At 39.9% G+C, this 26689-nt stretch overlaps 1 protein-coding gene across 4 annotated transcripts in view; it reads left to right on the forward strand.

Annotated features, from left to right (window-relative positions):
* Positions 1-26689, forward strand: part of LOC122625260 (tyrosine-protein phosphatase 10D) — a 44771-nt gene that overhangs the window by 5870 nt on the left and 12212 nt on the right. For all 4 annotated transcript variants that reach the window (XM_043805279.1, XM_043805281.1, XM_043805282.1 and 1 more), the window contains exon 3: positions 26310-26559. In XM_043805279.1, coding sequence (XP_043661214.1) covers positions 26310-26559 — 250 coding nt within the window. The remainder of the gene's footprint in view (positions 1-26309; positions 26560-26689) is intronic.

Raw genomic sequence — 26689 nt, forward strand, 5'->3', positions numbered from 1 at the left:
AATCCATTTTGTAATGCAAAACGGAATTCTTGACTGAAAATGTGTGTTAAATACGTAAAATTCTTATGTGATTACAACTTACAACCTTACCACTTTAATTATCATTATTGATTTGAGCGCTCCACTTTGAATGCTCCTTTTTTATAAATGCTCATACCATTTATGATTAGCTCAATTTTTATTAATTAAAATCGATGCACGTACATTCTGCACTGCAATCGTAAATCCCGATCCGTTTGTATACAGGAATTCGCAATTCCAAGTGAACAAAAGGCAAACAAGCAGACGGGAAAATAATAAAAAAAAAAAAACTAATGAGAAAATGCAATGGAAAATGGGGGGAGGAGGGGTCGCTGTTTTGCAGTTGCTGTTTGTTTAATTGAAATTTATTGACTGCGCGTTTGTAAATGGTTTCATCTGGAGCCGACGGAGCCAACGAGAGGAGTTACCAGATGCAGATGCAGTGGCAGGCGGAGAATTTACTTGCCACAAGGGCCACCCTTCGATTTTCACACTCTGATTTTCCCCATTTGCAGCCCCGCATTTGCGGCTCATTTGTGAGCCTTTCCCCACTTTTCCCCATGCGCTGACATTTTTATACAGGAAAATCTTGCGAAATAATCCACAAAATTCTTGGGTGCATAGTAAATTACTCCATATGGACGCATTAGCACCATTGGAGATTTTGCTTTTTATTTTCTTCTAGCTTGTCAATCTCTTTATTGGATAGTTCTTGGCCCGATGCCTGTCAGTTGGCCAAACTGACAGCTTGTCTGTTTTATGCTATATTTTGACAGGCGAAATAAGGTGATTTAGGTGTGGAGTGGAGTGGATGAAGTAGGTCTAAATACTCTGGAACTTAGCCATCAATTTGGGGGAGAATGTATATATGTACATATACGATAAGAGGTAATTTTGAACATCACTGTAAGAAGAATTTAATATTAGGCATTCCAAGTCAGAATATGCGATTTTTTTTCTCACAGCAATTGCACTTAGCGACAATCCTAATGCAGTAAACCACTTTCATGGGCATATAATACTCGTATATATCAATTCTTTTGTAACAATGAAGCCAACTGGAATCGAACAAATCCACCCAAAAATCGAAGCTGAACAGGAAACAAATGAATAGAGAAGACAAATCGGATCGCATCAATGATTTCCCATTGCAGGAAATAGTGACCGATGTCATTGGCCTTGAAAATTTTTTGAAAATTCGACAACCCTCCGATGGGGGAAAAATGGGAAAACTCCCTCTAGGAAAACTGTTTGGCCAGCACGATCGTAATTTAGTTGAGTTCGAAGGGTGTGAATTCATTTGTCGATTTAATTATTAGTTGCTGCTGCTGCTAGTGCACTAAAATACATAAATGGTTACTCCAAAATTACTTAACATTATTTTAAATTGAAGCGTTTTTATTTTTTACTTAACTTCTACATGCGAATTAGAAATGTTATTAACAAAGATGTTTAGTTGCCAAATTTGTTTCATGCAAAACAAGATTGACTTCTTTTTTCTCAGTGCTGTTTTGTGAAACCCAACTCTCGACTACTCCTGTTTTATTTTCTGTGCCGAAGCAGCGGCGAATGCGTAGCGAGGGTGGATAGAAAAAATGTCCACCCCGAAGAAAATTATCGAGTGCGTGCGTACAATTCACTGACCTTGGGATATATGCACTCGGATTGGGAATCGGAATGCGGAAACCTCAAACTCAATCGAATCGGGGTTGCAAGTTAATCCACTCCACATGGTCCATCAATTCAATTAGTCGATGGGAGCAAAATTAAAGATAAAAGCAAGGCCGTTATTTGCCATCGATAAACGAATAATGAAAGAATGTCTTTTACTCCAAAATGAAAGTGATATCTTAAAAGGGCGATATCGTAACTGATACGTTTAAAGATATCCCCCTTTCTTTCTATTCATATGTTCTACAAATGACGCCAAACTACACCCAATTTCGAAGTGTCGCAGAACTTTAAACTTGTACAACTGATTCAGCTTTGCAAACGAAGTTAAATTGGACATGCCAAGGATGACTGAGTTCCTGCACGTTGCATATTCATCGCCTGCAACCCAATCACCCGCCAGACTTGGCTATGGACTCCATAATTGAGGTGCTTTATGCTCCAGAAAAAAAAAATGCATGGAGGAATATTCAGAGGATGTGCTCCAGGGCTTGGAGTCTCTGAACGAGCATGTAACTAGACGCTAAATAACGTTTAGCATGGAAATTGCAACATTTCGCACAGTTGGCTCGGACTTCACCTGTGGCCACCACCAACCCATCACCACCTTCATCTCCATTTCCACACACTTCCTCAAGCCTTCCAACTTCACTCGTGACTTAAACTGTTTGCATAAACATTTCCATTCTTTCTGCCATCCACATACGCCGTTCGCAACCCGCAACTCAGCCAAATCCCACCATGCACCATCATCCAGCATTAGGACTACGTGCTAAAGTGCACTGCGGAGTCAACAGCGTCTTCCCAGCAAATTCAATTTACCGCAAGTTCGCCAAACACTGCGAAAATTACCACAAACTGGGGTACAAGTTATTCTAGTTAGTTTGGTTCTTAAAGAAAAAAGTCTCACAAATAGTAATTAAAAGTTTGCTTCACCCGGGGGCGCCACAAACGTTGTTTTGATTCCTAGCTGTTTAATATATTCAAATGGGTAATGTTTGCAACTTTTTTTTAAATCTTATCTTACAAATAAATAAATAAATTGTGACTTTTCCCTTTTGCTAAAGTTATGATAAAGTCTTGAGCAATTAGTTTCATAATTACTTGAAATGTTCCTTATTTTCTCAGTGCCCCTACTGTTGACAGTTATGGCAGTGGTAGCAAAACCTTGTGGGTGGTAATGGCAGTTATGGCAGTGGCAGCAAAAGCTTGTGGGTGGCTCTGTGGCACGTGGAAATTGGGAATTGGAGGTGCATCCTTAAGCCCTTTCTTAAACGCAGCAATCAGCTTACATGGCCGTAATTCGCATAGGGTTTCAAGTCAACTGTGAGTTTATGATATCGTGTGTGCCAGCGACATTTTGATCGTCCTTCGCAGTTTGTGCAAGTTATCAGCACATTAAACGGCCACCGGATTCAATGACCATTGCCAATTTTCGGGGATAAGGTTCATTTAATGGCCTTTTCGACACGTGTGTGTGTGTGTGAGTCGCGTTTTCATTAGCACAGCATTTTATTGCTATTTTTTATGGAATTTCACAAACAAAAGAAATAAAACATCTATACTTGGGAAGGGTATTGCATGACGCTAAGAATGGTGGGACCTCTTTAAGTTGAAACATTTTAAAGGGAACCTTTTTTAAATAAAAAGGTATATGTAATATTTGAAGTATAATAAAAGTTGAATGATTTACTATCCCCCTCCAAATGGGAAAACACAATACAAAGAGGGAAATCAAAGCAGCTTTTCCTCTTCCTTCTGCACTCTCCCTCCGTGGAATGCATTTTTAACACTTTTTTGGCACGCATCTCGCGCGACTGTTCCCAAGGGTGGAATAAAAAAACGAAAGGGGGGTTCCAGATATGATGGCAATCGAGGGGTGTGAGTGGGCAACCCGGGGTAGTTCGATCTGGCTGCCTTTATTATTTATCGATTGGCATTCGATTGGCCATTCGGCCTGTTAACAATTCAGATGGAGAACAATGGACGACAGACAGCAGATAGCGTTGGCTTTCATCAATTCTTTATTTTGGGACAACACCTCAGACTATGGTACACTTAAAAACATGGGTTTTTTCAATTGATTAAGTAGCCGAGTATGTTGAAAGTTTCCGTAGCGTAGAATAAACATACTAAATATGTGACTACTAGGCAAGCAATTTGAGATTTGTAAAGCCTTAATTTAAACAAAATGAAATCTAAAGCCAAATAAGCCCAAAAACCGAGAGCAAACCAAAAGAAAACAAACAAACATATCAAACATATCAAACGTCCCTCAACATCTGTTGAAAAATGATTGAAGCACCAAAATGCCGGCTGACACAAACGAATGGTAAAAGGCCAACATATGTGGCGACCTAACCAGCCATCCCAAAAGTACATACATACATATATATATATTTCTTGACATCTTTCTGGTATTATGTCACAAGGTGGGCTACGTGTCGGGCTTATGCTAATTTATTGCTGCACCAGAAGCGCTCCAGACTCAGGTTGTAGCGATTCCAGGCGATGTTTCGGCCTACGCCTGGTGCCAACTTTTGCCACCACCCGCGGACAATTGAGATATCTGTGTGCTCTAGTTATTTTATTTCATTTTTTTTTTTTGGTTACCATTCCATTTACCATTTTGTCTGGGGTTCTCGGGGTTTCCGGGGGTTAAATCGCTGGGCAACAACAAATGACATTAACAACGCTTAGAGCAATTACACAGAGACAGACGGCGAATAAGAGAATATGTGTATGGAAGGGTGGGTGAATGGGTGGGTGAATCTGGGTGCCTCTGGGCAGGGGTCGGATTATTTATAATGAGGCAATAACAATTTGTGCTGCAGTTGGTCATGACATTCGATTAAGCTGTCCGTCGAATGGCTTAGCTTTTCTCTCCGGCCGTTCTGCTTTCTCACATAGCCAAAAGTTAAGCTGCTGGTCGCCTTTGATGTTGTATAACTCATTTGCTCTGTTTCCACATTATCATCTTGTGTAATCCGTGTAGTTTTTACTTATCGTACGCATTTTTACCTACAATTTTCAATTAAGATGCCTAAAAACTTATTTATTAATCTCACATAATTAATGATGCAATTTCATTAGAATGTGTAATTAAATGCCCTTTCTCTCTTTTCATTTCAGGTTCGTACACAACACTAGTTAACCTCAAACTCCCAACTTTAAGTTACAACGTCTATGGTCTCCCAGAAGTAAAGAACATTTAACGTTGTAGACTCTCACCACTGAAAGGAAATGGTGAAAGGAATTGTGAAAATTCAGAGGTTTAGGTCTAATGCCACTTCAAAGCACTCAAGTTGTCGCAATAATGCTCTTAGGAGCAGCTACATCTATGCAGATATACAAATGCATTTATACATCTACATACATTTAGGAAAATTGCAAAGAGTGGGGGGAATTCATCGCATTGTTGCACATAATTCAGGTTTATTGTTAAAAAAAGACAAAGGCAAAGCCAAGTCGAAAACACTCCAAGGCAATTGTGACTTGTTCTATTTCCAATATAATTTCAAACTAGTTGTAGCTGCTTCTTTAAAGATTTAAAGTCTTTGGGGCTTTAACCTAGAGTTTGAATATTTTTATATGATTTATTTCAAATGGTCCCTGAAAAGCGTTATTGCATTGGCCATGTGCTACACAGTCAGCCCAAAATTTATTCATGCACTTGGCCCTTGCATAAACTTACTTGCTGCATTTAAATGCATTTAGAAACGCTTAGCTGGCACTGAAAACAGCCAGATGGAGATGGAGATGGAGATGGAGATGACGGAAAGATATGGGATATGGAGAGATATACATAGGGATTGGTTGGGCAAGGGGCAGGGGGCTGGGGGTACCACAAAAGGTCGGCCTTAACCCGTGACAGCCCCCCTGGAAGAGAATGGAGACGAGCAGTGGAGCCCGCTAAGCTAAGACAAAGCTTTCTGGTTTATCTGTCTGCACCAGGCAAGTGCGATTTCTCTTTCGCACTCTTTTCTTTCTCTCTCTCTGTTTGTCAACGCACACACAGACACATAAACACACACACCCAGACACACCCAGGAGTGTGTGTGAGTGCGGCTCTATGCGGTTTATTTATGCCGTCTGCCTGATTTCCGCTTTTTAAATGCTTCTGCCCTCTGTTGCAGCTTCTGCTGGTGCGCTGCTTGGGCGCATACACTGAAAAAACCAAAGTGCACTTGCAAAAGAAGAATTAAGTTTTGAAATTTAATGAATGACTACTTGAACAAAGATTCATCTTATTTGTAATAACAGTCCTACTTTGAACACTTCTTTGTAATCTATGTACTCATTGAAATCCATCAATTCAGACACGTTGATCGTGTCAAGCTTTTAACTTCTCTCAGTGTATGCTACATCGCCTCTGTCCTTCAAATCACACAACAACAAATTTATTTCCATTCTGTTCTTTTCTATGCGTTCGCAGTTAATTTTCGCTTTTTGTTTCATTCCGTCCGTCTCACTTCCAGCCTCACTCCATCTCTTTCTGTCGGAGGTGCTAAGTGGAACACCAATTGGCCCTGACAAAGGCATTGCAATTAGAGAGGGAGCAAGCGAGAGGGGAGACGGGCCCGAGTGAGATGGATAGAGATTGAGCTGTGGGTGCATAGAAAAGTTAATGGGGAAAGGATTTCTTGTAATAGATCCGTTCCTAATGAACAGCTCCATTTCCTCAATTTGAGAAAGGAAGAGAAGTCGAGAAAGCGTCGGGAAATTAATTATAGGAAGGTAAAAAAGTTGTTTTTTAGCGAGGAGACGTTGACAAAGGATTGAGAATTAATGTAGAGGTAGAAAAGGAAGAAAGTTTAAAACAATGTACAATTGTTTAATTTATAGGTTTTCTGGTGTGTCTTTCTCGCTTCTTATTAAACATTCCCAACTCGATTCTTAGGAGCTTAGTTTGCTAGCTAAAATGTTTCGTTTTCAACGTTCCTACAATATCAATGGACGGCAATGTCTTAGTTGGATCAAGAAACTTTTTCATGAAATACACACTAATTGTCTACGTAACTCGATAATTTCCTTGATAAATTTATACCCGACCACATGGTAACTTAATCAAACAGCAATTTAAAGCATTTCCCCATCGCCACCATCCAACGTAAACAAATCAAACGGGGTGCAGATAATAAATGGGTGACGTGCGGTGACGAGTTGCATGCAACCCCAAAGAAGAATTAGATGCACTGACCGCAAACTGAAATGGAATTCCCTTGTCCAATGTGTCCGAAAGCCGAAAGGTCAACGCCAATAAAAGGGTTGTGGATGGAGATGGATGAACGGATGGACGGATGGATGTATGCAAATGAGACTAATTAGATGACAGGACATGCACACATGATTAAAACGAAATATTTCGGTTTTGTCGGGGTCACCACATTGGCTGCTCTTCGTTTTCTATTGAACCCCATCCATCCAGCTGGCAAATAGAGTTAAAAGCCGAAATGTGAAGCGGTTACACATAATTGTCAACAAATTTGAGCATGAAAAACCTCAACCCCCCACAGAAACCTCAAACATTTTCAAGTACACCCTGCTGAGCATTGAAATACTTTTAAGTCAACGCTAAAAGCAAAATGATTAATTGCATTTGCTTCACGGCTAAGGAAAAATGGAAAAACGCCAAGAACAAGAGATTTTTCCTGCTTCTTAAGTAATTCCCCTCCCCCCAACCACTGCCAACACTTTTCGGGGGTTGATGAACTCACAGAGGGAAAAAATCTTAGCTTTTTGATTTAATTATAAATGTATATTCATTTTAGATTACATACTTCTGCAGTCAGACTAGAACGACTATTTATTTGCAACAAAACCTCCAGGATTTTATTTCCGAAAGGCTTTTCACTTCGTGTAAGGCGTGTTACGTTACCCTGTGCGACTTTTACTTTGCCGCCTGATAAATTAAATTGAATTCCCTTCCGTGGCCGGGCTGTGATGTGATGAAATCCGTTTAAACGCAACTTTATATAGACACCCCGTCCCCAACTGGATACCATCCCCCTTATAAGTCTGCCACCCCGCCAAGCTGTCGCATCAGATGATGATGATGATGATGATGGGAGCTATGAGCATTTCTTGTCGCTATGGCGAGGGAAGTGCTTTTGACCAGCTTACCAACCCCGAACTCCCCAGGAAAAATTGTCTAATTTCTAGAGGATTTTTGTGCAAGGGGGGATAACACTGTACTTGGTACTCCTCAGAACGCCAACCCACTTTATTCCTTCATTTCCGTTGATCAGGGGGGAGGAAATAGTGGCTCTAGGCTTAAGCTTTTCCTGTTTGTTGTTGCCATTGTGGTTGGTGTGCTTGGGCTTGGAGTCGCAGGTTTATTTCATTTAAAGAAGGTTATAAAAATTGCCAGCTAGGGCAGTTCTGAATGCTTGGAGGGCAGAAAGTGATAAGGGGTATATGCACGGAATAATTAATGGTAAATGATTTTTCGATGGATATACATTTGATGAAGATGGATGCTCTTTCAAGCCACTTTGTCCATCGAATTTTAATTAATTAAGGGTAGAAGTACGCTTTGTGATCAGGAATATGATTGATATCAGTTATTCCGGATATTCAGTTGGGTAAACTTTAGTTTACGTGTTTAAATTCAGTGTTTTACCAAGATAGAGCATCGGTGTGGGACCTACTGAAATGACAGGAAAGAAAGTCCGTGTTGAAATCACCTTTTCCCCATTACGCCTCTCTGCCTTCTGCCACCCTCCTTTTACCCCCTTTTTTAAGTCAGCTCGTTGATTTTATCGTCTGCTTTGACAGCTGTCACGCCGCCATTGTTGAATGCCATTGGTGTTGCCGTCGTGTATTGTTGTTGAAATTGCGTTGTCGCTGTTGTTGAGTGTTGTTATCATTGCATTCCCCCATGTGATTCGCATTGATTGATAGTCAGCGAAGATTTTTGCAAAGGGGAAATGAGTTTGCGACGTTTGGAGACAGAAATGGTGACAGAAATTTGTATTCGGTTTTTGATTTTATTCGTGGATAAGCGTTACAAAGTGGATAATTAGTAAAATGGCTGAACAAGTATGTGAAAATCACAGTGGATCCACTAGTAAAACTTAAATATGCGTACAGTTTGATTTTAAATACGAGTGAAGTTGTGATACTTGTATCAAATTCACTTTATTAATAAGTGGAGAAAGCTTTTACGCTCTGTGCCTGCAACAATAGATCACAATTCCATTTCCGTGCTAGTCGCTTCCTAGCAATTTCCTGACGCCAGGTGTCGCATTTGTGCATTAATGCTCACCTCATCCATTGTGCTCCGGTAAATTGCATCTGTCTCACTTTTGGTGGCTGCCTCTGCCAACATTTCCGCCACAGACGACGAATGGAAAAGTGTCGAGGAAAAGTGGGCAAGGTGTATGATGGGTTGGGAAAAGGGCTGAAGTAGCTAAAGGGAATTGTTTTGCTCTCGTTGTGTATTGTGCGATGGATGGAAAGGTGGAGATAGCAAGGGGAGTTGCGCAAAGGTGCATAGAACACACACACACACACACACACACACACATATTGATCGCTGCGGACCCTATGCGGGCAAATAAACTGAACTATGCATGAACCCAAATCGAATTACCTGTCTGAGTCCACGTTGGACTTCATTAACTGGTGGAAATCACCTCTCTGGTTGCTGTCAAACCCCTATTTGCCTCCTTTCACCCGGTGTCACAGCTAATTTTCCATGCAATTACATGCAGTTTACTGTGAAGTACTGCCGTGGTCTCCTCGACTACGTTTTTCACTTCCCATCGCCTTCCACTTTCACTCGTCGTGTTGTCCTGTTTGGCCTTTGGGGCATTTGGCATATCCCTTCTGCCGTTTGGTCTTTTAACTTTTAATTGCATCAGTAACGCTTGATTTAACGTGTTCCAAAGCGAGTCATTTGTTGGCCAAAATGGAAAAAGTCATTTTTTAGCCATGCACGAGGGACTATTTTTGACAGCTCCCATAGAACGCAAATAGAATGCAGAGAAGTTCTGCTATCAATTTTATAGTTGGATGAAAATAGTGGGGATACATTTTCTTAATGCATAAATAAATGGTTTTTAAAACAAAGACGCAGTTAGTAGAATAGAAAACCGCAAACAAAAACATTTGTGTGCCAAATAAAAGAAAAGCCATTTTTGGAAAATCTGTGAAAAGCAAAAAAGTGGGCAACAAAGGTGGTCCGGAATTAATCAATGAATTTTTGTGGGATTTAACAAGTGGGTCAGTTGAAATGCCCATAGAAAACGCACCGAGATGCGAACAAACACATGTAAGTAAATACGGAAAGCAAAGGGAAGTGGGGAAAAACAACGGAAGCTTGCCGAAAAAATAAGACTTTTGTGAATGATAGCTGCTATAACGCTATCTCTGTCTATCGCGCCATCTCTTTTGCACTGTTTTTCCTCTGTTCATTCATGGAAATTCAAATTTTCGCCGCTGTTTTCGCATTTATCTAACGGCATTTACTGCGCAACAATCGTGCCCTCTCCCTCCTTTGCCCATTCGCCCACTCTCTCTCTCTCTGTCTTCCGGCATCGGACCCTCTCTTTCGTTCTTCCGCCTTTGGCGCTGTACCACATGGCGTATACGTATACGAAAGTTTTGCCGGCTACTCCTCGCAGGAACAAACTGTCTGTGTGTGTGTGTGCGTGTGTGTGTGTGTCGGCGCGTCTGTGTGTGTATCTGCCCAAATATATTGATTTTCTCTATTCCCTTTTATTAAGCATTTTCTGTTCACTGTGGCTTTTGTTGTCTGCATTTTTTGTTGTTGTCTTTGCTCCCCGCAGACGAGACTTTCCTTTTTTGTTGTTGTAACTTTGGCAAAAAAGAGAACAAAAAACAGGAAATCACAACAAAAAGTTTGCCGGCTCCGGGTAAAGAATACATATAGTTGTAATGCTCATTTAATATTTCCCCCACTGTTTTTTTTTTCGTTGCCTGACAACCCTGGCACAGTGAGGCAATGTGATTTCTATAGCTGTTTACTAGCTACATTCATTATTTTTAAAATTTATACTTTAAATTTAGGGAGTATTTCAAATGAGACGCAAATAAACTATGGTATTTAAATCAAATATAAATTCATTTCCGGTTTTTTCCAAATGGTGAAAACAAACTTCAAAACAACGCGCATGTGGCCCACTGTACAATGAGCACGACATTTGCTTTCTCAGCTTTATTTTTGTTGTACTTTTTTGCGTCGGCTCTTTTTTTGTGCAGCTTCCGCTTTCACATAGTTGGGCTTCCATCTGCCACTCCCACTCCCCGAGCCGCCCACTTCTGACCCTCCCATTTGAAAGAAACATTTTGTAGGAGAAAACAAATTGAATTTGTCTGCCCGGTATTCCAAGACTTTGCCGGCAACCAAACAGAATCCCTTTTTTAGGAATTCCCTTCGGAGAAAGTGCGGAAAAAGGCCAGCAAGTACAGTAACTAATTCAGATTAATATTTTAGTAACGAATTTTATAGAAAATATTCCGCATATCTGTATAAAAGCTTCACTGCTTAAGAGCACAATGTTTATATCTGTACAGCAACCTTTAAAGTAGAAGATTTGTTACTTATAAGTTTGTTCTTTTCATATCTTCAATAACAAAGTCATCTTGTGTGACTTATGCGGTGTGTTATGCGGTTCAACTTAGTGAGTGCCCACTGTAAGCCTTAGCTTCACTTTCAGGCGGCTCTTTGTAACCGTAAACAAAGCGCCAGGGGAAAAGGTTCCCGGGAAAAGTGGAAAAAGGAGCGGATCCTGAAATGGCTACAGGGCGAACACATTTGTAAACACTCCCACACAAGCGAATACATACGTACATACGTATGCACACACCGATGATACATACAAACATCACCCACACACTCGTAGCAATTTATGTATGTGCAGGCACACACTTTGTGGCTGCAAATTGTTTGCACAAATCTTTTGCCGAGAAGAAGAGGGATTTTTTGTGTATGAAATGAAACTTTTGCCAACCGTAAAGTTCCTGATGATGAACAAACCAAACTTCTCTGTGTGTTTCTTCATGTCTAATAGCATTAAAGTCGGAAATATTCATATTCCATTCAGGCAGTGAAAGTTTCCCTTCCACCCAGATTTCCGTTTGAATTTTGCATAGATTTTTTAAATAAACGTTGAACAGAAGGACAGGAAGCAGGACGCAGGACTCCTCCTGTCTGCATTTAATTGAATTTAATTCACTGATTGTGTGTATGGCCTTCATGGGTTGTGTTTTTTTGGGGTATCACAGCATCTAATTGAATTATTTTGAGATTCTGCACAGAGGTCCAAGAAAGACCTGAAGTGTGTACTGGAAATGACACAAAAAGTACATACATATGTGTTCCAAGTAAGCTCAAAATAAAGTTACTTGGATTTTTCCTCTTTTGTGTTGCCTACTTTTATGGGCTTCCAATTTTGTGTCCTCTGTTTCAATTGCTAAGTAATAATCAATTTGTCATAACAATTGTATGGAGATATTTCTTTAGATTTCTTGTTTTCAGCTTTTATGGTCTTTTATCGAACGTTAGAGGTTGCACGTTTCATTCGGTATCCTTTTGCAATCCGGCCAACCTATTAATCATTCTATCAATCAATCAATTCATTAAATTCTCGGACTTTCTCCCCTTCTTTTATACAACCCTTTTTTATGGGCAAACTTTCTTTCTTTTTGCCATCATCTGGCTTTTTATTTCTTTGACGTCTTATGCGATTTTGATGGCCATAAAATGTCATGGGCTACGGCGTCATAAAAATAAGATGGAAATAAAGGGAAAATGAAGGGAGAGTGCGAGAAAAGAGGAGTTCCTGTAGAGGCTATGGGGGAAAACGGGATTTGTTTGCGATTTTTCGCAGTAAATTAGGCAAATTAAAATGGCAAAATTTCCTTTGACACCAAAAGAAATGCAAATTTATGTGCAGCACACGCCCATATCTCCATTGCTCAAGGATGTGATCAAAAAATTGTGCAGCAAGAAAGCTGAAAGCCGAGAAAGGATAAAAAACGGAAAAAAGCTGAGTGCAGAGATGCAGAAAAAGGAGTTGGAGATTCTGTGTTGGGGTAAGCGAAACAATAGGCGGCACATGGCAAGGAATAAAAGCGGAAATGCCAGTGGAAATGGGGAAAGAAGACGTTGATTTGTGGGACTGGAGCCGCCATAATGTCCTTGAAGGGATGTGAGTATATTTGTATGTATGCATGTACATATGTATGTATATACATGGCTGTGTATACAGGTGGCCCATAGCCCAAAGCCATTTTCCCTATTTTCCCCATTTTGCCCACCACCACAGTCCCTATTCCCTATTAATCCAGGTCCTATTCCTTTGGCCCCCCATTTCCCATTTCCCTATTAAGCGGGAATTGTTTGCACAAATATTTCCACCGCTTGCGGCCTCAGAGGAAAACAAAAGAAAAGCTTACAGTCCACACGCCATCCACAAAAGGAAAAGTATAGCGATTTTCCTCTAGGATTACTCTATGATTCGTTCGCAAATATTTTACGGGTGCTTAAGGAGAACCTTTTCGATAACGTGGTTGGCAGCATTTTATTGTACAGATTTGTAGTCATTTCTGTTGGCTGTATTCAAATTTAATTAATTTGGAGCCATTTAATAGGCATTTATCATAGATATAAATCGAAGTGATTACAAATCACTAGCGAAGTTGGCTTATCTTGGCATAGTTTCTGGATGATTTCGGACTTCAAATCTTAAGTATTTATGGGGTTTTCTGAAAAAATGCTGCAATCTACATAACCTGGCAATTAGAAAATGCAAATTGCCGAAGAAAAGAAGGCCAACTACCTCTCCCAACCTAAGCCTATACGTACATCTGCCTGGCTGTGTGTCTTTTAATATTCTGCTGCTGTTTCTTCATTTCGGAGTTTGGCAAATGCAAATTGCCGCACAGCTGCCGTAAGTTAGTGCCTCCTAATCCTGCAGTTCCTGCTTTCGTGCTTTCCTGGTTTCCTGGGCTGCTGCTGCCATTCCAGCCGTTGCTGCAAAATGAGAACATGAAATGAGAAAATGTTAATTAATTTGAATTTCAGCACCAAGAAGGGCGGGCCAGTCTGCCGCAATTTCCCATTGCCATTGTGTTTTGCTGCAGAGAGAACAAATAATGATGCTTTCCAGATCAAAAATAATGTTAAATATTTGCACATATGATTTCGTTTGTATAAATAGATGAAGTTTGCAATAGAAAGTTAGGAGTATTGATCATAACCACCGCTAGGTGGCGCTCGGGTATCTTATAGTCAAAACACTTGACTAAATCGTTCTGTTCCCGTATATCTTAAATCACTATACTCATCGAAAGATCAATTTTTGCTACATACTTTAAGACACCTTTATACGTAGTTTTAGACCTCATTGCAATCCCCCTTTTTGTGCGGTGTAAATGATAGCACTCCCGCGAAACTGGCAAACTGATGCAATGACAAACTGACGCTGCTGTCAAGTAGGAAATGCGATGCATTGTTGTAGTTTGTTGTCGCTGTCGCTTATAACAATGACACCAAATTACATCATTAATGAAAAATATAACACAACAAGAAGGCGGCTGCGAGCTTGTCGCTGGAGATGAAGACTTGCATCACGACAACAGACGCGGCCTGCTTTTGCCATACAAAACATAAACATATACATATATACACATACATATATACATATATATATATTTATATATAAAGCAAAAAAACCATAGGTACTACTGGCATATGCATTGCACACACATAGATAACCTTATCTAAATATCTACGAGTGTTTGTCTGCATACTTGAGTTTGAGTTTTGCGGTTTGACTTACATGCGAAGTGAAATCGCTGGAAAATCCCAAATAGGGTGAGAGGAAAACCTTACAAAGAGAAAATGCTCAAGCACTCGAGCATTAAAGTACTTGATATACATTTGTGGTTCTGCGGAAAACCGAGCTACTTAATTCCACTGAATAATGTCATTCCGCTTTCAACGACTTCTAGCTGGGAAATTTGTTCAAGATTTTCGTTAATCTACTACTTTTTATGACAGTTTTATTACGACAAAATTGAAGTTATCGAAAGAAAGTTGATTTAATTTTTCCTAATTAGTGCACCAAATAAATGCAAAAGTTTGCTTCGAAAGTTTCACCGAAGGAAAACTATGTGCGCAAATTTTGATACGAAAGAAATTCGCAGCTTTTCTGCCATTTGCAATGCGTTGCAATGTGAAACCAAGTCGAACTTTGAAAATTCAGCAAAAACTTGCCCCTAAAGTTTGCTCTTAAAAGAATCGTTAACTTTTGACACTTCCATGCACTCCAACGCTTCTCAATACATTTTCCAGCACTGGCAGGTGTGGTTTATCGCGCAAAATTGGTCCTCAAGCTGACGTTCTAGGCGGATAGTGTGTGTTTGTTTGCCCCCATCCACAAGCACATTCATGCACATTTCTATCTTTTAACATCATCAAAAACCATCAGCTGAAAATGTGTTCGCTATTGGGTGGGTATACAATATATTTATGCATGTGGTACACTGTGCACCTATCTATAGCACGGAATATAGTGCAGAGTACTGGTTTTGGTTTTTCAGCAAACAGCTTTTGGTTCAACAAACTTCAATTAATGGCACACGGCAGGTTGAGCTTTTGTTGTTCCTTTGTTTGTTTGTTGGCCAAACTAGGAAAAAATGTGGAAAAATAGCGTTGAAAAAGGAAACTTTGCGACACTTTCAAGTGTCGTCGGCGGCTGGTGGGCTCATAACGAACACCAGTTGAGAACTAAGCACAGAAATTGCACTGGCGGGAAAAACATGGCAGTTTATTCATTAACAAGTCTTGTAGCTAAATATCAAAAGTATCAAAAGTAAATGGTTCCATAATCCCTGGTAACTTCTTTGCTCCCGTCCATTATGGAAGTTCCAGCTTGATTTTTTCCAGTGCATCCCCGCAATACTATCCCTACCCACTGGCACTGCGCCCTCAGCCATTCATCTAAATGTTGCCTAGCCTAGTTTGGTTTTGGTTTGGGCCTTATGGAGTTTTTGAATTTTCCTATGGCTTTTCCCACTTTTCACTCCCCACCCCCCATCCCCATCCCCATTTAGTTTTCACTCTCTTTTATGCGTTTTTGTTGGCTTCTTCTTCGCCCTCTGCGTAAATATTTATGTTGCTTAAAATGTTGCTCTTTGGACTTGTATGGCATGGGCGCTAATGCCTCAGTGGGCGTGTGGACTTGTGGGCGTGGTTCAATTACCGCGTCTGAGGTTGTGCAAAATTCATTTCACACATTTCTTTACATGGAGATTTGTGGCTTAAAATGCGGCCCCAAACACAGCCAAGTTCTGGAGAAATGGTGTGCCATTTGGTTAAACTATCAACTGTAAACTATAAAGTCGCAATCAACACTGTTGCTTATCGCGGTTGGGCTATATTCATTTGTCATTGCTTTCTGCACATTGCACATAAAACTGTGGCAGTGCGAATTTTTATGCAGCAATAAGTTGGTTTCATTACAATGTTTGGATGGGGGGAGATGGGAAATGTAAAAACGTAAAAATTGGAGAGAGTTGAAAGTAATGGTTTTGGGGACAGGCAAAGCGGGCAACAAAGTTTTTAATTACAAGCGTGACATACTTTTGCGACAGTTGCTGGCTCAAACAACAGAAAAACAGAACAACAGAAGACCAAGGTGGCCCTATTAATTGGCAACAGGAACAAGGAGCAGGACCAAACAGCGCTGTTCATTCGGGCCCAAAATCAGCGCTAATGGCGAAAATGGCGCAACTGGCGCAAACGGGTATCCCAACTGCCTTGGCATCCATCTGTCAGGATATAGCCAACTGGGCTAAGAAGCGATTCTCCCTCTTTAAATCCTTAAAGGATTGAGTTCAGCCAGCTGAATTGGGGCTAAGGCCTCGTCACGTTTCGCTGCACATGCGAAAATGGCAAAATGCAAAAATGTGCAAAAAGCAAGTGGCTGCGCAAATGCGAATGCAAATCCCAATCCAAATCCAAATGCGAATGCGAATACGAACGCCGAGTGCAAGTCGAAGTCATTTAATTAAAATGCTGCATGCCGCATGCTGCTAACTTTTAATTAAGATTAAACGCACTCGCCATTTAATTGTGAAAAGCGATGACTACACCAACTAAATGGGGCTTAGGTGCAATTACAAAAGTTATAAATTTCCAAACAAAACAAAATAAATACCTGTGTACTAAAATAAATACTTGAAACTTACATGATAACCAACCATATGGAATCTCTGGAAATGAAATGCAAACATGGTTATGTCGTTTCAAATTCTATCAAGTTTTTCGTGCTCGTCCAAGGAAAATAGGTTAGCGTATAACGATTTCGCCCAACCCCATTCCTTTGCTTATGGGGGAAATCCTAACTGACATTTGACATGGCCGAAACCGAGAAAGCTTTGTATTGGCAAAATGTCAAAGGGGCCAACAGCCAAAATCCGAAATCGAAAGAAAAGCCGGAGAAATGCAAAGCACACATTAAGGTTAATTCCCCGAGATGGGCATTCGACAAGGTCCATTAATAATGCTAATTTATCGATTTCGTGTTGCACAACTCGATTTTGCGTCCACTCATTTATCTACTTCCAATCTTTTTTGTTTATTGTTTATTGCCGATTGTGACCCCGATTACGTAACTGCGTGTTGTATATATTGGGAGTTTAAAACGTGTACATTTAAATATGAAATTCACGCTAGAACACTAGTATATGATTTGTTGTCCAAGAGAGGTTTTTACTGCCAAACGTTAATTACATGGTCAACGAGGTATGGCAATTCATATTTGCAGCATTATTTGGCAACTTTTAACCAGTTTCCAAAATATGCCCAGTGCGCAATTATGGCTTTTGGTTTCAGACTTTTACCTAAAGTAGCCACTGAATGTTTTCCCATTTCAATGGCCAGTATTCGAGTTCCCTCAAGGAATCACCAATCCTCCCCAAAATATTTTCATTTGCATCCCTATCCAGGATACGCATCGTTTGGCAGCAAAGAAAATGGCAAACCGAGGAATAATATTCAGTGCAAAAGTTTTTTTTTGCAGATGGAGAAGAGGGAAAATAAGAGGAGGCCAAGGAGAATTGGCAGTGGAAAATTGTTACCATCTCCTCTCTGTCTTGGCATAAATATTGATTTTTTCCTTTTTTGCATTTGTTATTTGGAGTTTTGCATATAAGGGAAGCTAACTTAACTGCAGACCCTTCACAATTTCTCCCCTCATTTAAAACATAATTTATGCAATCCGCAGCAGAAACTTTGATGGCAGGAGTAAAAGGGTTTTTTAAAGTGTCATTTTCTGCAAAGGAGAAGTCGGCTCATTAAATTCCCATTTTGCAGTGTTCATTTTTAATTAACTGGCAAAAATGCATTGATTGAAATAAGGATGGCGAGTCAGGCGTTTGGGTTGTGGTTAATCCTGTCTGAGTTTCCAAATGTTGAATTAAAATATTATATAATACAATATAATATATACAATATAATATATACAATATAATATATACAATAATATCAGTTAAATGAATGGTTAAATGCAGAATATATGTATGGAAAGAATATTAAATATGAGCTGCTTAAAAAGGAAATTTATTTTTGACATTGGGAACCCACTCTGTACTGATGTCATTTAAATTTACATATTCGCGTACATATTCTTCCACTTGATGAACAACAACAAGCACTTGACAATTTGTCCCCCTGGCTTTTCCATTTGCATAAACACATTCGATAGGTGTAAAAGATAAGCAGCACAAAATGAAAATGGTGAGGTGAGGAAAATATTATGATAAAGGTGAAGCACTCTTAATGAATTTAAAAAAAAAAAATGTATAAATTTATAAATATAATTATAAATTAGGTAGTTGACAAATAAACAAGTTTTTCAAAATTAAATCAGCATCTTATCGAAATAGTGTAATAACAATAATGACGGTGGCTTTATTCCTTGAGCGCTGCTGGCCGTCTCTTTCGCACAGTCTACCTGTCTCACCTGTATCCCGTATTAAGCAATTATCAAGATGGCGCCTCGTCTGTGTAACGGCAACTTTTGAATGCTCACTCACTTTGCACTTGTGTGCAGAAACACACACACACACACACACACACGCACAAGCATAGGGACACAAACTGCGCCTAGACATGCCATCCCTTTCCCTCCTGTTGCCTATTTTCCGCCCGCCGCCCGCCGTCCACCGCCCACCGCCCACATTTGCCGGCACCTTTGGCTCCTTTTATATGCCCATTTGTCACAATATTTGCCATGAAAGGCAACTAATAAATTCTCTTACTGCGCGCTACTTGGCCTTTCCTCCTCCTTTTGTCCCTCCTTTATCCACCGTTCCACTTTGTCTGCAAGTTTCCAACTTGTACACACACACTCCCTCACACACACAAACATGCCGGCATACACATGTCAACAGGGCAAAAGTTTCATTGGTAAATTGCCTGGTCAGAAGCAAAAGGCGAACTGTAGTTTGCTTTCAGGGAGGCTAAGCAAGTCACTACTCGTGTTGGTGTATTTATGCACTCAGAAAAAGCGCTATTAACAATAAAGGAAAAGGGCTGATTTAAGAAAATGTTAAAATGTAAGCTATGAACAATTGTTATCTAAAAGTGCTTTAGAAAACAATCAAACTTTAAAAGTAAGTTTATATTTGAACAAATGCTGTAAAGAATCATCTTGAAAACACAACAACTTAGATATTACGTTTATCTATCAAATCTGAAGTAAGTTTTAACTTATTCACATATTTTCTCTCAGTGCAGAACTACACACGCTTGTGTGTATGTATGTATGCATGTCCTTATGTCGGGGAGCCTAACTCGAGTCCACAAATGCTGTCCTTTCGCTGTCTGTTTGTGCTTTATGGCTGAGTCCCATTCACAAAATACTTTTCTATACCTTTGGGCATCTTCAGTGTAAATGGAAGCTGGAAAATGGGAAATGGGAAAAGGAGAAGGATACGAAGCTACTTAGACACTTCCCCTGACCACCGCCACCGACGAGGATTCGAGGATTTGGGCTTTGGGCTTTGAGGTTCCTTTGGGACATTTGTTGATTGCCGTCTGCCATCGAAATCGTTTTGTAATTGCAGAATTGAGCACTTTTCAAAAAGGCCAAGGGTTGGGAAAATTGGCAACATTAGGAAAAGCGGGAAATTAAATGGCTGAGCTTTATTTATATAGTTATTTCCTAAAATGTACCTACCTTTGCATGGAAACACTAGAATATCACATACCCCTACTTATTTTGGGTGATTCAAGCCCACAGTGAACTGAACTTACCAGACAAAGACTTCCCAAAGCGGAAGTCGTAGGCGGAAAATAATGATCGACTGAGCTTAAGAGATTCGTCTGATTCCGCTTGATTCGCAACTGCGATTTCGACTTGCAGACGATTTTCGCGGCTCCAATTTAAGTTTCCGGTTTTCGTTGTCAGTTATTAAAGTTGCGGATAATGCTGATAAACTGATAGCTGGGCTGCCGCTGTTATGACAACAAGCAAAACAAACAAACAAACAAGCAAAGAAGCAGGCAATTCTAGTCACGCATATTAACCAATAAAAGAAAGGTGAAATGCGGTGGGGGGAGAGGGGGGCGGGGTGGCCGATGGGAGGTCTTAAGCGATTTAAATAGCCGCTCAACTGAACTGAGCTCGGCTCAGAGCTTAGAGCTCAGAGCACAAAAACATCCGAAAAAAAGTACAAAAACGTACAGAAAAGTACGGGTGCAATGCGAAAGAAGAGAAACAGAGGAATTCCAAAAGAAATAGAAATGAAAAAAAGAGAAGAAAATAAAAGAAAAGCAAAGAAAAGAAAAGCAACTGAAAACAAAAACATATCCAAAAACGAGACGTGCAATGAATGGTAATTTCTACGCAAAGCGATGGAGAAGAAGCAACAAATGAGCATAAATTGAGGTAATTGAGGTGGGAGAGTGAAGTACACTTGAAATAATATTTTCAATTTACCATTTTTCATCTTAAAAACAGACCAAAAAGCATTTAAAACTTTTTTTTTTTTAATTTCCCATATACAGCATAAGAAAGTATTGATGTATAGTAAATATCCCTGTCTGTAAACCGGAATATACATTTTTTTTAAACTATAGAATTATATAATTTATTATATTGATCATAAATATGTTGAGATCCGCATTTTTATTTGTGTACGCACGCAATAAACGGACAACTTATGCATACATATGTCACTCGGCTGCCTTATCCGCCACGCCCACTTCACTTACTCACTTCATTGTCCACTCTTTATTTTGAATACCCCACCTACCTTTATTTCCGTCTGTCTTCCACCTTCCATCTTCCACCTTTCGCCTGAAACCTGCAATTCAACGGGCAACTTTTCACACTTCAACTACAGCCACGGCAATGAGTAAGGAACTAGTTGCAACTGCAACAGCGTCTGGAGACAGAGGCTTAGGTGGTGTTTTTTTTCGAAGGGGGGGATGTAAGCTACGAAGTGCATTCGTCATGTATTACATCATAGATTACCCGCTGCCTTATAACTTGTACTCTAGAGTAGATCATAATTTAATTATATTCCCCAGAACTTTTGCATCTTAGCACATTTGTTTTACAAGTAGTCATTAGTCATGCAGCATCCTGGTGCTTTTAGAGCCGCCCCCCTTCGTTGCGCCACTGCTATGCGCAACCGACTGTCAGTTGGCTGTCCGAGAAACCGAGGAACCGAGGAATGGACAAGCTGGAGACCCCCGAATGGAGCACTTTATGCTAATTGCGCTTTTGCCTCTCGGTCAGGTGGCCCAGCCAGCAACCAGTGCAAGTCGTAGACAAGTCAAGTGCTGTGTTATTCGCAGAGTTGGGGAGGTACAAGTAAAAGTTCTGTGCACAGAAGATACAAAAATGTTGCTTTCAAGTGCACTATTACTGGCTAATTAATGGTTGAAATTAAACTTGGCAATTATGTTAGTCATTTAAAAAAAAAAAGGGAAAAGGAAATAGCACTTGACTGAATAGTAGTTAATAATTAGCTTTGGCTTTCGCGATTATCAGCGGGTATACTAAATACAGTGTGACCTTGCAACTCAAAGAAGCACGCAGTGTGAACTTGCAACGATAAGGATTAGCATAATCATTTCATCATTTCATTTTACAATTCAAATATCAAATCTCACTTCTTGTCTTAAATCCTAAGAAATTTCCCATGCCTTAATTCCGGATTTAAATGGATAAGCAGATTGAGAAAAATATTCAGGTTTCTAAATAAGAGGAACTGGAAAATCCTTAGAACCCATGTGATGAAAATGTCTGAAGAGAGACGGAATTTCGAGGGCAAGTATTTATGTGCATTTATACTAAAAAGCACTAAAACGAAATGTGCCCCAGTTGTTTTCTTGTGCCGGCTTATCTCTGGAAAATGTCCAGCTTTTCTTTATTCAGTTGTTTGCTGGCATTGTGTGCCCCATGTTGCCATTGTTCTACTTGTGTTGTTGCCTCTTGGATTGGCCTTTCTGTGGACTTCTTTTATTCATAGGCTGTCCCACCTGAGATGACGTTGAACTTTTAACTTGTGAGATGTCGTAACTTCCCATCTCTTTATGTCGCTGTTCTTATTTGTTGTTGTCCAAATGTCTTCATGGGCTTAAAGGTGGAAGTTCTAGTACCCAGACTCTTGGGAATTTGCCTCTTGGGACTTTAAAATGCAATTTTACGCGTATATTGTTGCTAAGAAGTATTTGGGTTAAAGTCCTACTCAACGGAAGTGGATAGATGAAACATATTTAAAATTGGGTCTCAAATTTAACCAAATTCACGTCCAAAAAGTCCAGCGGCATGATCCTAAAATGCTTTTGGTTATTACGGGTTTGGCTTCTGTGTTTAATTATTCAAATGAAACTCGCCCGTTGTCGTTGTTGTTTGCAGCGTATGTTTGTTTGCTTCGCTCGCAATGTTTGCTTTGCATTTGTTTGTCTGTTTGATTGTTTGCTCTTGGCCTTTGTTTGCCTTGGCCAGTCTGCATCAGCAGCTGCGACAGCAACAGCCAGAGCCAGAGCGATGGCAAAAGTTGAAGTTCATGTTTCTTTAGTGGCTCACGGCTGAAAAGTACGCACAAACAAATCACAGAAAAAACAACATGACGAATAAATATGATTTTAATGCGGGAAAAGTCTCTTCAAATACCAGCAAACAAGATCGCTTAAGTATGCTTATATCACAAGCAATATCTGCAGTTAAAAGCCTGTTTCTGTGATCGACTTTAAACAATGAACATGCGATTCCACAAAACTCCTTGATAATCTGCGATGTTTTTGAAGCCTTGGCCATAAAACCACTTGATACGAACTTCAAGACCATAGGGGTTTATACTTTATACGTTATATAACAAATTCGAAGGCTTTCAGCCCATTGTTAATTGCCATTAATTTTGATATTACTATTATTATTTGTTGTGTATTTCTGCAAAATTCGTGGCTTTGCCTCTGGCTTAAACAAATGGCAAAAGATGTGAGTCACAAAGCGTGGACTTGAAATGAGAGGAGTGTAGTACATATGGGGTGTGGTTAAATTAACTCAAATGGTTTGTGCCCGAGCAATTGCAAAACAAATAAAAAAATAAATAAAAATAAAACCGCCAGCGAAAACTCATGTGCGAATAATGCAAAGTGTAAATTGAGCATTTAAGTGAAACGAAACCACAACAAATCGTACATATATATTATCCATATGTACATGTATATATCCATTTAATACACATATGTGTACACTTCTTCAATGGAGTATGCGATGCGAATATTTAATTGCATAATGTGAGACTGACCAGACTGACACACTATGCGTTAATAATAATCAACAAACTTACCATGATCATCGTTAATGTTGCCATTGATATCAGAGCTGTGCGTTTGGCGTTTTTCCAGCCAAACGGATTTTTTGTTTATTCCTGGCCTGCTCTTGAAAGTTAGAGGAGTTTCAGCGTGTTACAATTCCCAACTGGTCGAAGCCCAACATTTGGCAAACTAAGTTCTGATGATAAAAAGCAACTCCACTTTAAGTTCTCTGGTTTATAATGCATAAAACTTAGTTACTGCAAGTTATATGGCTTTGGAATAATAGCATCACTAATTCACACCATCATCATTATCTTGGCTAATGACTAATGGGCCATGGTAGCTGTGGAGCTCATGTAATGGCCAGAAAGAAAAGAAAAGAAAACGCCAGTAACAGACGCACAGCTTGAAAAAGCGAAATGAAGAAAGCAAAACAAGAAGCTCAACAAAAAGTGTTCAATTATGCAAGCGAGTTACAGTTAGGCGCCCACCAAATACAAAAAAAAAAAACAAAAAAAAAAAGTTGAAAACATTAAATAAAAGAGGTAATACGGGTATTCCAGGGGTAAAAGTGGGGTGTAGCCGTTTTTGGAGCTGCTGGCCAACATTTCATTTCGATTTCGAAGCGAAAGCGCAACGCAAATTGCAATTGAATTCATTTTTTTTTTCATTTCTTACACTCTGCTTTAGTTTTCTGGCGAAAAAAAGAGTTGTGAAAATTTTGCAAGTAAGCCGACTGGGTTGAATAAATAATAAATAATTGATTGTTTGACCGATTGATTGAGTGAGTGACGACGGTAATTGGCAAACTCCATTCCGTATGCAGTGCAATCGGTTTCTGGACTGCCATTTCGCGACGGGGGTACAGGTGGGCTGCACTAAGTGCTCACTTTAAAGTGTTTGGTACAAAAAAAGAAAATGGGGAAAATTGAGCTGTCAAAGCAAACAGGTTGACAATGCTCTTTGCTAAATGGCAATGTGAAAATTGCCACTGAATTAAGATTTGCATACGCTGGTGATTTTTTGCGCATTCTACTCGTTTATGCGTACCCCAAATTGGTGATTATTCGCTGAATTTTTAATCTCAAGAACTATGAAAATTGTATTTGCATTCTGCCCCTAAATATTTTTTACCATAAATTTAGTTTAGTTTTTGGTATTAATATGTATGTGAAAATGCACAGCAGTAGATAAATATCATGAACTTCTGACGCATAAACTTGGCATAAAAGCCACTTTTTATTTGCCGCCCAAAGTCATCAATCAAGCCAACAAGTTGGGAAACTTTTTTTTATCCACTTCCTGGCGCCATTTTGTGTGTTTGAGTTATACCTTTTTTCATTCTTGCATTCAAACGCTTTCAGTTTGATGGTCAACTTGCTCTGGCTTTTTTATGAACTTTCTGTATGGTCATTTGAACACATTTGAAAACATTAGAACAGTCACGCCTGCCATAAAAAAATAAGAGCAGTCCCGCAATTTGATCGAATTGAATTGCTGCCAAATGAAATTACAAAAGTTTGAACAACCGCCCCGGAGAAATTGATAGTTTCAGTTCAAATGGAGGATATAACCACGGGTTTCGTTGATTTCCATTTTCCTAATTGAGCGTTAAAATTGAGTGGTTCGCCAAACCGTCAAGTAATTGGGTATAGTAATAATAATAACCGTCATAAAGTGGAGTTTTGGGTTAATCGCATTTTCCTGGTAAGAAAAGAACTGTATTTAACTGCTATAAACTCAATGCTCTTTGCTTTTAATAACATTTAATTTTGAATTATTTTAGGCTCTAGAAAATAACTAGTTTCAAAGCTTTTAAAGATTTTGCCTAGTTGAAGATGAACTACATTTGAAAAGGTGCACAATTGTCTCGTTTAAATGCAATGCAATAATAGCGGGTATGCAGTCTGGATTTAAGTCTCCACCTACGGCGACTGCATTTCCCTCATTTTAATCCTTTAATGTGCCGTAGTCCTCATCTCCGTGTCTGCCGCCCGTCGAGTTGTGTGGCAGCATCTGTGTCCTGTGTCCTGTGTCCTATGTCCTGTGTCCTGCGTCCCTTTTGCTAGCCAAATCCATTATACCGCCTCCTTTTTTTTATTTCGTCGCTTGCCTCATTTTCGCGGCAGTTTCGAGGGGGGTTCCAATAGTTGGGAGTGGGCGGGGGCTGAGCTCATTGTTTGCGGTGTTAATATTTGGCGTCTGGCACCAGCAGACAGCGCTGGGGGAATGCCGGCAAATACACTGAGAAAAAAGCAAAAGCGAAATCTGTAAAAATCATAGCATCATTCTAAACAGCAATAAATCAGAGGGCTAATGTGGAAAGCTCAGTCAGAGAGGTTGCTTTGTCTTTTTTCGACAATTAGGAGTATATCTTAGGTAGCAACTATTTCTCTCTGTGTGCAAACATGCGGAGTAACAAGGACAACCGTTTACCGTCAACACCCGCGCATGCCGTCTCTGTTTGTATCTGTATCTGCATCTGCATCGGTAGCTGCATCTCTATCTGCATCATCGTCATTATCATCATGATGTGCCATTTAATTGTCACTCGCGTTACTTTTTGTTTGTTTGCCAGTCAGTAGACGTCCTTGTTGCTTTTGCTGCAGGTATTGTTGCTGTAATGTCATTGCACTTTTTGTGATAACTGAAAATGACAGAGAGTAAACTTTAAATGGAGGCACATAACAACGAACCTAAGCGTAAGCGCATAAAAGGGCAATGCCATAAGAATAAGAAGGATATTACTCCTACTACTAGAAGCGCCAACTAACTGTTATATGTTGTATATCCTATCTACTTGCAGGACGTTCGATGTGCAGATCTAGCCATAAGTATACCCAATAATCCCGGCCTGGACGATGGGGCCTCCTATCGCTTGGACTACAGTCCGCCCTTCGGTTATCCGGAGCCCAACACGACGATTGCCTCCCGGGAAATCGGCGATGAGATACAATTCTCACGCGCCCTTCCGGGCACCAAATACAACTTTTGGCTGTACTACACGAACTTCACGCACCACGATTGGCTCACCTGGACGGTGACGATAACAACAGGTGAGTGATGAGCGAACAATAGTCCTTAAAATACCACATACTTCGAATGTACCAATAGCTATCACATAAACGGACTTAAGGGGGCATATCACAAAGATGTCAACCAAATTACTCATACGCAACGTTGACT

This window comes from Drosophila teissieri, chromosome X, assembly GCF_016746235.2.
Source record: "Drosophila teissieri strain GT53w chromosome X, Prin_Dtei_1.1, whole genome shotgun sequence".
NCBI classification, from domain to species: Eukaryota; Metazoa; Arthropoda; class Insecta; order Diptera; family Drosophilidae; genus Drosophila; species Drosophila teissieri.